The 15,652-nt window shown below is 41.7% G+C and overlaps 1 protein-coding gene across 5 annotated transcripts in view; it reads left to right on the forward strand.

Moving 5' to 3' along the window:
* Positions 1–5,967: 5,967 nt before the first annotated feature.
* cadpsa (Ca2+-dependent activator protein for secretion a) overlaps positions 5,968–15,652 on the forward strand; it is a 139,341-nt gene continuing 129,656 nt past the window's right edge. For 4 of the 5 annotated variants that reach the window (XM_024380273.2, XM_024380288.2, XM_024380294.2 and 1 more), the window contains exons 1-2: positions 5,968–6,141; positions 6,428–6,791. In XM_024380273.2, the coding sequence (XP_024236041.1) occupies positions 6,453–6,791 (339 nt within the window). In that variant the 5' untranslated portion in view covers positions 5,968–6,141; positions 6,428–6,452. The remainder of the gene's footprint in view (positions 6,142–6,427; positions 6,792–15,652) is intronic. The other variant, XM_024380279.2, reaches the window with a different exon arrangement.

The raw sequence follows: 15,652 nt of genomic DNA on the forward strand, positions 1-15,652 counted from the left end.
CCTGGAGTGGCCTAGGCAGTCTCCAGACCTGAACCCAATAGAACATTTTTGGAGGGAGCTGAAAGTCCGTATTGCCAAGTGACAGCCCCGAAACCTGAAGGATCTGGAGAAGGTCTGTATGGAGGAGTGGTCCAAAATCCCTGCTGCAGTGTGTGCAAACCTGGTCAAGATCTACAGGAAACGTATGATCTCTGTAATTGCAAACAAAGGTTTCTGTACCAAATATTAAGTTATGCTTTTCTGATGTATCAAATACTTATGTCATGCAATAAAATGCAAATGAATTACTTAAAAATCATACAATGTGATTTTCTGGATTTTTGTTTTAGATTCTGTCTCTCACAGTTGAAGTGTACCTATGATAAAAATTACAGACCTCTACATGCTTTGTAAGTAGGAAAACCTGCAAAATCGGCAGTGTATCAAATACTTGTTCTCCCCACTGTACATGTAACAGTTGAAGTCGGAAGTTTACATACACTTAGGTTGGAGTCATTAATTAAATCTCGTTTTTCAACCATTCCACAAATTTCTTGTAAACAAACTATAGTTTTGGCAAGTCGTTTAGGACATCTACTTTGTGCATGACACAAGTCATTTTTCCAACAATTGTTAATAACAGACAGATTTTTTCACATATCTCACTGTATCACAATTTCAGTGGGTCAGAAGTTTAGATACACTAAGTTGACTGTGCCTTTAAACAGCCTGGAACATTCCAGAAAATTATGTCATGGCTTTAGAAGCTTCTGATAGGCTAATTGACATCATTTGAGTCAATTGGAGGTGTACCTGTGGCTGTATTTCAAGGCATACCTTCAAACTCAGTGCCTCTTTGCTTGACATCAATGGAAAATCAAAAGAAATTAGCTGTCTTGACGTTGTATTAGTTAATGTGATGACTGTTGCTCATCGAATGATTAAAGTTTTCTAATTGCGAAGCAATTTTTAACTCATTAACCTGGGGCACCATGGGGAAATTCGTTTTATTGGGTTTCTATTTCCCAAATTAACTCAAAGAATATCAGAATATCGATTTTACAACAGTCGCTAATTAATCAGTTTCCTCTACAATCTCATTCTGAACGTCACATAATCCGGGAATCTGCACGGACCCGGGTCCCACCAATGAGTTCTTACCACATCAATCTTAGTGGATTATTTATTTACTAGAAAGCTAAAATGATGATAAAAAAATACACATACACAAAACACAGTCTAGGCTATTGATTAGAACTTAGTATAACGGGCCAACACACTATGTGGCGCATGTTACCCAAAATGTGGATTTAAAAGAGAGAGAAAAAGAGAAAGTACACGAGAAATATACATTTGGGTGCATTTGTCAGTTATGCTTATTTTAACCCTAGCCTTGCCCCGAACTGCCGCTCTTATGGGTCCGAATATAATGTAATTACGTGTGGGAGATCTCAGATGGAAAGCTCCGTGTGGGTCGTTTAGGCTTCTCAATGATGCACTTCTCCGGCGCAACTCTCTGGTTGTCCTCACGATGTCAGTGTCCTTTTTTTTCTGATTCCTCGCCCTTGCTCTGGGAGGGGTCTTCTGAGGACAGACAGCTCTGTAGCTCAGAGCTCACAGTGTAGGAATGAAACAGTGTAGATACCACGATTCGATGGAGAGTGGAGGTTAGGTGGTCCGGCTTGAATTCACCCGCTTAGACACAGCTACTCATCATGGGCATGGGTAGAAAAAAGATTTATTTGTTTTCAACCTTGTTTTGGGTTCGTTGACTTTTTAGACCTTGGCTGCAGCTTGGGTCACTTAGTCTGATCTGTTTATTCTTAACTCACGGGTTTTATACCCTTGGGTCAGAAGTGGGCGTAACCGCCTTTAGGGCAATTCTCTAAGCATACCAAGTTAAGAGCAAGGTCTACATTTGACTCAAATCCAATTTTAGACAACTAACTTCACATTTCATCTTTACCAAAACATTCTCTTTCATTTGGACATTTTCCACACAATGTACAATGTATAAACATCAAGCATATCCTATGAAAACTCTTACAGTTACAATGTTTTCATAATAACGTAATCTATTAACCTTTAACAACAAAACAAAAATGACATACATTTCCATATTCCATCTATCGTCATGACCACCATTGTGACTGACGGAAACCATTGTTCCAAAGTCCCTTTATTGCATGTTTAATGTTCTGAGGCTGGTTCTCCATAGTGAGAGGACAAATGAATGTTGTCTGTGGCCTAAGATTTACCATGGGTGTGAGGGGTCATAAAACCCCCACATCTTCAGACCCCTAGATCTCTCCTCCTCTGTTGGGGGTGAGAGATCATCTGTAGGGTTGTGGTCTCCTGTAACCTGACCTGATCAGGACAGTCATGACATAGCCAAGACCTCAGAAAATAAATTGTAGACCTCCACAAGTCTGGTTCATCCTTGGGAGCAATTTCCAAATGACTGAAGATACCACGTTCATCTGTAAAAACAATAGTACGCAAGTATAAACACCATGGGACCATGCAGCCATCATACCGCTCAGGAAGGAGACACGTTCTGTCAACGTACTTTGGTGCAGAAAGTGCAAATCAACCCCAGAACAACAGCAAAGGACCTTGTGAAGATGCTGGAGGAAACAGGTACAAAAGTATCTATATCTACAATAAAACGAGTCCTATATCGACATAACCTGAAAGGCCGTCAGCAAGGAGGAAGCCACTGCTACAAAAACGCCACAAAAAAAGCCAGACTACGGTTTGCAACTGCACATGGGGACAGAGATCGTACTGTTTGGGGAAATGTCCTCTGGTCTGATGAAACAAAAATAGAACTGTTTGGCTATAATGACCACTGTCATGTTTGGAGGAAAAAGGGGGAGGCTTGCAAGCTGAAGAACACCATCCCAACCGTGAAGCACGGGAGTGGCAGCATCATGTTGTGGGGGTGCTTTGCTGCAGGAGGGACTGGTGCACTTCACAAAATAGGTGGCATCATGAGTCGGAAAAATGATGTGGATATATTGAAGCAACATCTCAAGACATCAGTCAGGAAGTTAAAGCTTGGCCGTAAATGGGTCATCCAAATGTACAATGACCCCAAGCATACTTCCAAAGTTGTGGCAAAATGGCTTAAGGACAACAAATTCAAGGTATTAGAGTAGCCATCACAAAGCCCTGACCTCAATCCTATAGAACATTTGTGGGCAGAACTGAAAAAGTGTGTGCGAGCATGGAGGCCTACAAATCTGACTCAGTTACACCAGCTCTGTCAGGAGGAATGGGCCAAATTAACCCAATTTATTGTGGGAAGCTTGTGGGAGGCTACCCGACATGTTTGACCCAAGTTAAACAATTTAGGCAATGCTACGAAATACTAATTGAGTGTAAGTAAACTTCTGACCCACTAGGAATGTGATGAAAGAAATAAAAGCTGAAAAAAATCATTCTGTCTACTATTATTCTGACATTTCACGTTCTTAAAATAAAGTGGTGATCCTAACTGACCTAAGACAGGGAATTTTTACTAGGATTAAATGTTAGGATTTGTGAAAAACTGAGTTTAAACGTATGTCTGGCCCAGCGGCCTTGAGTGTTAACCTATTTAAGTCTTACATCTGGCCTCCCGAGTGGCGCAGTGGTCTAAGGCACTGCATCGCAGTGCTAGCTGTGCCAATAGAGATCTTGGTTCGAGTCCAGGCTCTGTCACAGCCAGCTGCAACTGGGAGACCCATGGGGCGGCGCACAATTGGCCCAGCGTCGTCCGGGTTAGGGGAGGGTCTTGTCCCACTGCGCTCTAGCAACTCCTGTGGTGGGCTGGGTACAATGCACGCTGACACGATTGTCAGGTGCACAGTGTTTCCTCCGACACATTGCAACTGGCTTCCGGGTTAAATGGCATTGTGTCAAGAAGTAGTGCCGCTTTGCTGGATTGTGTTTCGGAGGACGCACGGCTCCCGGCCTTCGCCTCTCCCAAGTCCATACGGGAGTTGCAGCGATGAGACAAGACTGTCACTACCAATTGGATACTACAAAACAGTAGGGGCTCTCATGCCTGGCTCACTGTTGTCATTCAGTCATTCAGCTCATCTGGGATATTTGCATTACTGGGAAAATCACTGCTGGTTTTCCCTTTGTAATCCGTAATAGTGTACAGCCACATCCTACACCGGGTCTGACAGAGTGTCGGACCCGGTGTAGGATGTTAGAGCTAGAAACATAAGCATTTTGCTGCACCTGCGATAGCATTTGCATAACTGTGTATGTAACCAATACATTTTAATTTGATAATGAAAAAAAAGTAATTCTTACATTTGAATGCTAAAATGTCAATTTGGGCTACTCTGTTTTCAGTCAAAATCACATGCCTAAAAGATAATATATTTTCATCCACATTATCATCAACTTTAGTTACAGTAACCTCTGTGGCAATGGATGTGTTACTCATTTTAAATTAAATTAAATACTGTTACATTAATTAGCCTTAACTTTAGGCTAGTTAACGTATTACAAAAGTTATATTGAAATGTGTTTGGTTGACAATGCAAGCAACTATCAACATTTAAAGGAGATGCTAATGCTTGGATCGTTTCATCTGAGCCACTGGCTTAATCCTATTCCTTAATTTTTATTTGTGGTGTACTTGGAGACGTGAATCCAACATATCATTTGTTAACTTGTCCACAAGTTAATAGGTTATTTATTGTATTGCTAAAGTGATATTGAATTGTGTTTGGTTGTCAATGCAACCAAATATCAACATTTAAAGCAGATATTTTGTGTCACTGACTTAGTCTTGCTTTAATTCCAGTTTGTCTACAAATTAAAAATTGATATGTTGGATTCAAGTCTCCATCTCAACCAAAATTAAAGTGACTAAATGTGACTAAATAAAATCAAACTTCAAATGCACTTCAAATTAAGTTTGATTTAGTGCTATTCTTTAAAATTGCTTTTTGATGGAGATGTGAATCCAACACATGAATTATTACATTGGAAATCAACCAAAGCTTGAACCCAAGGCCTATATGTATTGTCTAGTTTTAGTTGAACCCTGGGTTGAATTGAAACAATAGCTGTTGATGACTTCGCAAATACTAAATAGTATCATTGATGATATATGATTTACCTATGACTTCGATAGCAACAGTGAATCTATTTAGCTATTAAAACGTAACAATTCACATAATTGTACATTGGTAGTAGTCCGTGACAAAACTCAAAGCGAAGCAGGCCTGGGCTTTGTTAAAAAACTGGATGGAGATCAGAAGTATAGCTGTTGATAAATCAGCCCTCCAGTAAGAGGTGCTGTCTGTTCAGACTGTTTTATTTCTGATAGTGGATATAATGTTGAAGATCTTGTGTTGTTTCAAAGGTACAAATTCAACATATTTTATACAAGGTTTGTGTATGTTGAAAATTGATTACCATGATGACACACTCCTGTGGTTGAAATTTCATCCTTAAAACAGCAGTTTATGTTTTTTGTTTTTTTTCAAATCTAATGTATTTTTAACAAAACGTTGACAATTACTCCAGGGCCAGGCATCATGCTGTCAGCATTGAAGATTGATGACAACCGTGGAGATGTGTAGGCTAAATGTGTTTTCTGTAACGCATATATGTCATCACCATACTGATTTAATTTTGCAGCTCAATTCTGATACGTAGGATATAGGCCCTATAGGCAATATTACCCTAGGCATACTAGGGAACAATGCAACATAGGCACTATAATGTACAAACATATAGGAATTAATAGTCGATTAAATCACGCACTTCAAGTCTGACTATTGACTATTCCATGTATCAAATTCAGAATAGGGCAACAAGTGGAGTTTGCGGAAATAATATTGAATATTGGGAATAAATAAATAATGATGTGGGAAAAGACGTAATTTGTGAGAATCTCCATTGGAGATGTCTCAGATCATCAGGTGGATGTAGTAAATAGGTTGTCGCGTCAACTGCGCTCCCACCGCCCGCTATAATTCGCCTTTATATTCAGAACCATGGTCAGTTCCCGGTACCTTCTCCATCCGCGCGTTGCTTAGCAGGCTACTGAAAAGCGTTCTTTATCGTCTTTCATCCGACCCCACCCCTTCTCATAGCATCCTAGCAAATCCCCGGCGGTGACTGGAGAGTTAAACGCTGAAAACTCGTAGGGTAAGCAACTACACATTTATTTTGTTCGAATTCAATAGCTTTTTGTGCAGAGTTTGACCAGCCCAGGCCTACTCTCTTTCTACATCAGTCTTGGGCTTTCGTAATTCCTCTCAACTGAGATTTCCTGGTTTACATCGAGTTTATCAGTATTTTTTTCTACTCATCCCCCCCTCCCCCCTCTAGCGTTGCCAATGCAACACAGATAGCAGCTGTCTCTGAACACTGTCGTTCTTGAAAAACCTGTGGCACTAATTATTTTTGGTCTCCGCTTTTTCACTTTGTCTAGATAGTCTCCATCCAAGACCACCAACATGTTGGACCCATCTTCCAGTGAGGAGGAAGCGGATGAGATGGTAGAAGAAGAACGCAAAGAGGTGTTGGCACCAAATACCGGGGGCGCACGGGTGTCACCCAGCCGGACCACCGAGAGTTCTGGTGGGCTCCAGCCGTCAAGCCGGGGAAGCAGTGCTCGCCCATCCAGCCCCAGCCCCTCGGTGGCCAGCGATAAGGAGAAAGATGATCTGGAAAAGATGCAGAGGGAGGAGGAAGAGCGAAAGAAGAGGCTCCAGCTCTATGTCTTTGTAATGCGCTGCATTGCCTACCCTTTTAATGCCAAGCAACCCACCGACATGGCCAGACGACAGCAGAAGGTAAGACGACTGTAAATAATAAACACACAACAGTGACTACATACTTTTTAAAAGTAATTAAAATATATCCTATACTGTAGTATATAATGAAACTAGTCTTCTGGCATGGGATTAATGGTAGGGTAGTCATTATTAGAAGGGAACCACCCTTGCATAATGTTAACTATTAGAGCTTTAATGATGGGGGGGGTGATTAGAGTGTAGCCCCCACTCTTCTGATACTGGTGTTGGAAAGAAGCAGGTCCAGTAAAGGCATATTTCAATAGCAGCAAAACTACATCAGTGACATGTCTACCAGTTGCACAGTCACATAGTTTCCTTTAAGTGCACCTCCTGTTGAAATGTAGTCTAATTCAATCACAAGGAAGTGCCATATAGCTGTAAATATAGTGGGCTTTGTGTTTGTGGGTAATTTAAAGTGCCACCTTCATCTCACCCACTGCCTGTCAGTGACTCTGCTCTGGTGCCCTGCCCATTGTAGTAGCACTTCCATAAGTCTAGCCTCCAGGGAGGATAATCATCCTTCTGTTCCTACATGAATCAAGTAAAGCTTGTAAGGCTTTTGCACGAACGACCTCTAACACCAAATGAATTGCTTATTTCACAGAGTAGCATTTCTATTGTTGTCTACAGGAAATGTGCTGTAGGCCTATATTTCATCTGACAGATGAATTTCCACTGCATCTAGTACATTATAAAATGTAGCCTAGTCATGGTCAAGAAAATTCACACACACCTGCTAGTGGAAACCTATTGGTCATGTAGAGCTTTGATCTAAGCTACCTGAATAGTAATGTGCCCAGCTGCAGGAGATATTACAATCATATCAGCCTCATTTACATACTGTATTAGCTTTGCATTTTTCAGCATGAATAACATTGTCCATCTCCCAAATAATTAAAATGTATAGACTGGCATAATTCAAGTAGATGTTTTTGCTAAAAGTAACATATTATTTCCTTCTCTCAAAGCCCTTAATAACCTTTTGTGACTAGGGGGCAGTATTTTCATTTTTGGAAAAATAACGTTCCCGTAGTAAACGGGATATTTTGTCAGGACAAGATGCTAGAATATGCATATAATTGACAGCTTATGATAGTAAACACTCTAAAGTTTCCAAAACTGTCAAAATATTGTCTGTGAGTATAACAGAACTGATGTTGCAGGCGAAAGCCTGAGAAAAATCCAATCCGGAAGTGCCTCATGTTTTGAAAGCGCTGCGTTCCAATGCATCCCTATTGAGCAGTGAATGGGCTATCAACCAGATTACTCTTTCTCCGTATTCCCGAAGGTGTCTACAGCATTGTGACGTAGTTTTACGCATTTATGTTGAAGAATACCCGTAAGCGGCTACATTGCGAAAGTGGTCACCTGATGGCTCCCAGGGTGACTCTCGAGTAAAATACAGAGGTAGCCATTATTCCAATCGGTCCTACTGAAAAACGAATTGTCCCGATGATTATATTATCGAATAGATATTTTAAAAACACCTTGAGGATTGATAAACAACGTTTGCCATGTTTCTGTCGATATTATGGAGCTAATTTTGAATATTTTTGGCGTTTTCATGACTGCAATTTCCGGGCAATTTCTCAGCCAAACGTGAAGAACAAACGGAGCTATTTCTCCTACAAAAATAATATTTCTGGAAAAAAGGAACATTTGCTATCTAACTGGCAGTCTCGTGAGTGAAAACATCCGAAGCTCATCAAAGGTAAACGATTTAATTTGATTGCTTTTCTGATTTCCATGACCAAGTTACCTGCTGCTAGCTGGACAAAATGCTATGCTAGGCTATCGATAAACTTACACAAATGCTTGTCTAGCTTTGGCTGTAAAGCATATTTTGAAAATCTGACATGACAGGGTGATTAACAAAAGGCTAAGCTGTGTCTCAATGTATTTCATTTGTGATTTTCATGAATAGGAATATTTTCGAGGAAATTTATGTCCGTTGCGTTATGCTAATTAGTGTCAGTCGATGATTACGCTCCCGCATGCGGGATGGGTAGTCACTAAAGGTTTTAAACTTAAAATTAGTAACATGTCCATCTAATATCCCAGCCATTGGGCAGCATATGAGGCCATTTTTAATACATGCAGATTTAATCCGATTCTTTTAATACAGCGGCCATTGTGGTGACAGCAAAAAGTCAGAGCAGTGATGACATCCATCTGGATATCTCCATTATATATTTTTAAAATGGTGAAGTCAGAGATAGACTAAATAAATCTAATCAAATAACATTTTATTGGTCACATATACATGGTTAGCAGATGTCATTGCGAGTGTAGCGAAATGCTTGTACATCTAGGTCCGACAGTGCAGTAATATCGCACAGTAATCTAACAATTCTACAACAACAATCTAATACACACCAATCTAAGTAAAGGGATGGAATAAGAATATATACATATAAGTATATGGATGAGCGATGACAGAGCGGCATAGGCAAGATGCAATAGATGGTATAAAATACAGTATATAAACTCAGCAAAAAAAGAAACGTCCCTTTTTCAGGACCCTGTCTTTCAAAGATAATTCGTAAAAATCCAAATAACTCTTAATCTTAATCTTAAATAATCTTTATTGTAAAGTGTTTAAACACTGTTTCCCATGCTTGTTCAATGAACCATAAACAATTAATTAACTTGCACCTGTGGAACAGTTGTTAAGACACTAACAGCTTACAGACGGTAGGCAATTAAGGTCACGGTTAGGAAAACATAGGACACTAAAGAGGCCTTTCTACTGACTCTGAAAAACACAAAATGAAAGATGCCCAGGGTCCCTGCTCATCTGCGTGAATGTGCCTTAGGCATGCTGCAAGGAGGCAAGAGGACAGTAGATGTGGCCAGGGAAATACATTTCAATGTCTGTACTGTGAGACGCCTAAGACAGCGCTACAGAGAGACAGGATGGACAGCTGATCGTCCTCGCGGTGGCAGACCACGTGTAACAACACCTGTACAGGATCGGTTTATCCGAAAATCACACCTGCAGGACAGGTTCAGGATGGCAACAACAACTGCCTGAGTTACACCAGGAATACACAATCCCTCCATCAGTGCTCAGACTGTTCGCAATAGGCTGAGAAAGGCTGGACTGAGGGATTGTAGGCCTGTTGTAAGGCAGGTCCTCAACAGACATCATCGGCAACAACGTCGCCTATGGGCACAAACCCACCGTCGCTGGACCAGACAGGACTGGTAAAAAGTGCTCTTCACTGACAAGTCGCAGTTTTGTCTCACCAGGGGTGATGGTCGGATTTGCGTTAATCGTCGAAGGAAAGAGCATTACACTGAGGCCTGTACTCTGGATCGGGATCGATTTGGAGGTGGAGGGTCCGTCATGGTCTGGGGTGGTATGTCACAGCATCATCGGACTGAGCTTGTTGTCATTGCAGGCAATCTCAACGCGGTGCGTTACAGGGAAGACATCCTCCTCCTTCATGTGGTATCCTTCCTGCAGGTTCATCCTAACATGACACTCCAGCATGACAATGCCACCAGCCATACTGCTCGTTCTGTGCGTGATTTCCTTCAAGACAGGAATATCAGTGTTCTGCCATGGCCAGCGAAGAGCCCGGATCTCAATCCCATTTAGCACGTCTGGGACCTGTTGGATCGGAGGGTGAGTGCTAGGGCCATTCCCCCCAGAATTGTCCGGGAACTTGCAGGTGCCTTGGTGGAAGACTGGGGTAACATCTCACAGGAAGAACTGGCAAATCTGGTGCAGTCCATGAGGAGGACACTCACACTTACTGGCCTGAGGCCAAACCACATGACCACTGCAGTACTTAATGCAGCTGGTGGCCACACCAGCTACTGACAGTTACTTTTGATTTTGACCCGCGCCTTTGTTCAAGAACACATTATTACATGTCTGTGGAACTTTTTCAGTATATGTCTCAGTTGATGAATCTTGATCCCAGCTTTGATGCACCTGTACTGTCCTCGCCTACTGGATGGTAGCGGGGTGAACAGGCAGTGGCTCGGGTGGTTGTTGTTCTTGACATTGGGTGGTGTAGGTGTCCTAGAGGGCAGGTGGTTTGACCACACCACCTTCTGCAGGGTCTTGCGGGTGTGGGCGGTGATATAGCCCTACGGGATGCTTTCAATTAAGCATGTGTGAAGGTTTGTGAGGGTTTTAGGTGACAAGCCACATTTATTCAGCGTCCTGAGGTTGTAGAGGCGCTGTGGCGCCTTCTTCACCACACTGTCTGTGTGGGTGGACCATTTCAGTTTGTCAGTAATGTGTACGCCGAGGAACTTAAATTTCTACCTTCTCCACTGCTGTCCCATCAATGTGGATATGGGGGTGCTCCCTCTGCTGTTTCCTGAAGTCCACAATCATCTCCTTTGTTTTGTTGACATTGAGTGCGAGGTTGTTTTCCTGACACCACACTCCGAGTACCCTCACCTCCTCCCTGTAGGCTGTCTCGTCATTGTTGGTAATCAAGCCCACTACTGTTGTGTCGTGTTCAAACCTGATGATTGAGTTGGAGGCGTGCATGGCCATCTGGGCTGGCAGCCTTGCGAGGGTTAACACATTTAAATGTCTTACTCACATCGGCCACAGAGAAGGAGAGGGTGGGCCCACTGTCCTTGGTAGCGGGCCGTGTCGGTGGCACTGATGTTATCCTCAAAGCTGGTAAAGAAGGTGTTTAGTTTGTTTGGAAGCAATATGTCGGTGTCCGTGATGTGGCTGGTTTTATTTTCGTAGTCCATGGTTGCCTGTAGACCCTGCCACATACGTCTGAGCCATTGAATTGCGACTCCACTTTGTCGCTATACTGATATTTCGCTTGTTTGATTGCCTTGCGGAGGGAATAACTACACTGTTTGTATTCAGCCATATTCCCAGTCATCTTTCAATGGTTAAATCCGGTCGTCGCGCTTTCAGTTTTGCACAAATGCCGCAATCTATCCACGGTTTCTAGTTAGTGTACATTTTAGTAGTCACAGTGGGGGCAACATCTCCAATGCACTTCCTTATAAACTCACTCACTGAATCAGTGTATAAGTCAATATTATTCTCTGAGGCTGCCCAGAACATTTCCAAGTCCGCGCGATCAAAACAATCTTGAAGCTTGGATTCCGATTGGTCAGACCAGCGTTGAATAGTTCTTGTCATGGGTACATCCTGTTTGAGTTTCTGCCTATAGGACGGGAGGAGCTAAATGGAGTGATGGTCAGATTTCCCGACTGGAGGGTTTGGGAGGGCCTTGTATGCATCACGGAAGTTAGAGAAGCAGTGATCCAGTGTATTGCAGCATGAGTGCTACAATTACTATGCTGATAGAATTTAGCTAGCCTTGTTCCCAAATTTGCTTTGTTAAAATCCCCAGCTACAATAAATGCAGCCTCCGGATATATGGTTTCCAGTTTGCATAGAGTCCAGTGAATTTCCTTGAGGGCCGTCAGGGTATCAGCTTGAGGGGGGATATACACATCTGTGACAACAATCGACAAGAATTATCTTGGGAAATAATATGGTCGACATTTTATTGTGAGGAATTCTAGGTCAGGTGAACAAAAGGACTTGAGTTCATGGATGTTGTTACGATTATACCATGAGTTGGTAATCATGAAGCATACGCTCCCACCCTTCTTCTTCTTCCCAGAAAGATGTTTATTTCTGTCGGCGCGACGCATAAAGAATCCCGGTGGCTGTACCAACTCCGACAACATATCCTGAGAGAGCCATGTTTCCGTGAAATGGAGTTGCCCTAATTTCGTCTACCTTAATATCTAGAGACTGGTCTTTGGCGACTAAAATACTCGGAAGCGGTAGTTATGTGCATGCCTCCGAAGTCTGACCAGGAGGCCGCTCCATCTACCTCTTCTGCGGCAATGTTGTTTTGGGTCGGCCTCTGTGATCAGATGAAATGCCCTGGGTGGTGGTGCGAACAAAGGATCCACTTTGGGAAAGTTGTATTCCTGGTCATAATGTTGGCAACTTGACGTCGCTCTGATATCCAATAGTTATTCCCGGGTGTATGTAATAATACTTCAGATTTTCTGGGCTAACAATGTAAGAAATAATACATAAAAAAACAAAATACTGCATAGTTTCCAAAGGACTAGAAGCGAGGCAACCCTCTCTGTCGGCGCCATCTTGCTACTCCATCTTGCTACAGACTATTCCAGGAAGATCTTCTGAGGTTTCTTTACCTCGGAGTGACCTGTTATCTGATCCCCTTAATATGAATGTGTTTCCTTTTTGTTCTTCATGGAATAGAATTACAGTATTCCTCCTAGCCTATACTAGGCTTCCACAATTAATGGACTCGGCTTATGCTGATGGTTAATGATGACAAGTATGAATAGGCCTATTTATTATCGTCGTCGTAAGGGAATCTTGTGTCAGTATATTAGGGATGGGCGCTCAACTCCGGTGCTTGGATGGCGGAGTGTCTGCTGGTTTTTGTTATTACCTTCAAACTGGCCATTATGAGATTGCCATGACAGGGGGTAAAGAAAACCAGCAGATACTGGGGCTCCTGAGATTACAGTTGTCCATCCGCAATACTCCAAGGAAGGCTTTGCAGGTGCTGATTTCTCATGGTGACAACATGTTATGATACCTTTCTCGCATGATGAAATACACCAGACAATTTGGAATTCTTTAGTGAGTCTCGTGAAACATACACTATGCAGTCTGATGGGTGGTTCTTGTTAGCCGACATTTTGTGGAGATGAGTGGCGAGGGTTCACTCTCCTGTGATAAGTTGTCAGACTGGTTAGTCTGCTCCATTTAGAAACTATCTTTGACACATTACAAAAACGACTAATGTTGAGTGAATGGATGCAAGGTCAAACAGTGGCCCACCATAAAATAGAGGGCACTTAATTACTGCTCTTGATCCTTTACTTGATGAGCTGGCGATTGTACAATTTCTGGGGTGTGACCTTGTCCTGTCTGACCCATTAAAGTCATGCTGAGCTGATCTCTTAAATGTTACTGTAGGAGATAGCCATAGACTTCCAGTTTTTGCACTAATGGTAGTTGGCATTGGCCCGTGAGAACTGCCTCTAACCTCCTTCACACTGGACACAAAGACGAACATGGTATCCACAAGTTCATCTTACTCTGGGGAAGTACATGCCTTTAGAAAGTATTCACACTCCTTGACTATTTCCACATGTTATTGTGTTACAGCCTGCATTTAAATGAATTCAATTGTGATTTTGTGTCACTGGCCTACACACAATACCCCATAATGTCAAAGTGGAATTATATTTTTACAACATTTTACAAATTCATTACAAATAAAAGCTGAAATGTCTTGAGTAAATAAGTATTCATCCCCTTTGTTATGGCAAGCCTAAATAACTTCAGAAGTAAACATTTGCTGAAAAAGTCACATAATAAATTGCATGAACTCACTCTGTGTGCAATAACAGTGTTTAACATGATTTTGGAATACCTCACCTCTGTACCCCACACACAATTATCTGTGCGGTCCCTCAGTCGAACAGTGAATTTCAAATACAGATTCAACCACAAAGTCCAAGGAGGTCTTCCAATGCCTTCCAAAGCAGGGCACCTATAGATGGATGGGTAAAAATAAAAAAGCTGACATTGAATATCCCTTTTAGCATGGTGAATTACATTTTGGATGGTGTATCAATACACCCAGTCACTACAAAGATGCAGGCGTCCTTCTGAACTTAGTTGCCGGAGAGGAAGGAAACCGCTCAGGAATTTCACCACAAGGCCAATAGTGACTTTAAAACAGTTAAAGAGTTTAATGGCTGTGATCGGAGAAAACTGAGGATGGATCAACAACAGTATAGTTACTCCACAATACTAAGCTAATTGAGAGAATGAAAAGAAAGAAGCACGTACATAATAAAAAATATTCTAAAACATGCATCCTGTTTGCAACAAGGCACTAAAGTAATACTGCAAAAAATTGGCAAAGCAATTTACTTTTTATTCTGAAAAGAAAGTGTTATGTTTGGGGCAAATACAACACATTACTGAGTACCACTTTCCAGATTTTCAAGCTTAGTGGGGGATGTATAATGTTATGGTTATGCTTGTAATCGTTAAGGAATGGGGAGTTTTTCAGGATAAAAAATAAGCGGAATGGAGCTAAGCACAGACAAACTCCTAGAGGAAAACCTAGTTCAGTCTGCTTTCCACCAGACACTGGGAGATTAATTCACCTTTCAGCAGGACAATAACCTAAAACACAAGGCCAAATATACACTGGAGCACTGGAGTTGCTTACCTAGACAACATTAATGTTTCTGAGACTTACCCAGAAAGACTCACATCTGTAATCACTGACAAAGGTGAATCTAACAGGCTGTGAATACTTATGTAAATGAGATGTTTCTGTATTTCATTTTCAATCCATTTTCAATAATTTCTCAAAACATATTTTCACTTTGTCATTATGGAGTATTGTGTGTTGATTGGAGTATTATGGAGTATTGTGTGTAGAAAAAAAGATTTAATCAATTTTGAATACAAGCTGTAACACAACAACATGTGGCATAAGTCAAAGGGTATGAATACTTTCTGAACACACTGTAGATAAAGGGCCTCGTTGCCAAAATCACAAAGTATCCCTTTAAAATGAATCTCACAATACCCTCTCTTGCATTCCCCATTATGAAAAACAGAGCTAAAGGCACATCTAAAGTCTTTGTTGGATGGGTCTCAGAAAAACATTATTTCTCCTTGACTAATTTGCATCTTTATCTGGTTTGTTTTCATGCAGTCTTTGGGCTTTGCTCCATTAGACCATTATGGGGGGGATGTAGGCTCACCTTTCTCTCTCATCGTTTACTGTTATTGTGTACACAGACACTTGCGTCACATGTGATTGCTATTGTCTGCTCTC

This window comes from Oncorhynchus tshawytscha, linkage group LG02 (genome assembly GCF_018296145.1).
Source record: "Oncorhynchus tshawytscha isolate Ot180627B linkage group LG02, Otsh_v2.0, whole genome shotgun sequence".
Lineage (NCBI taxonomy): Eukaryota > Metazoa > Chordata > Actinopteri > Salmoniformes > Salmonidae > Oncorhynchus > Oncorhynchus tshawytscha.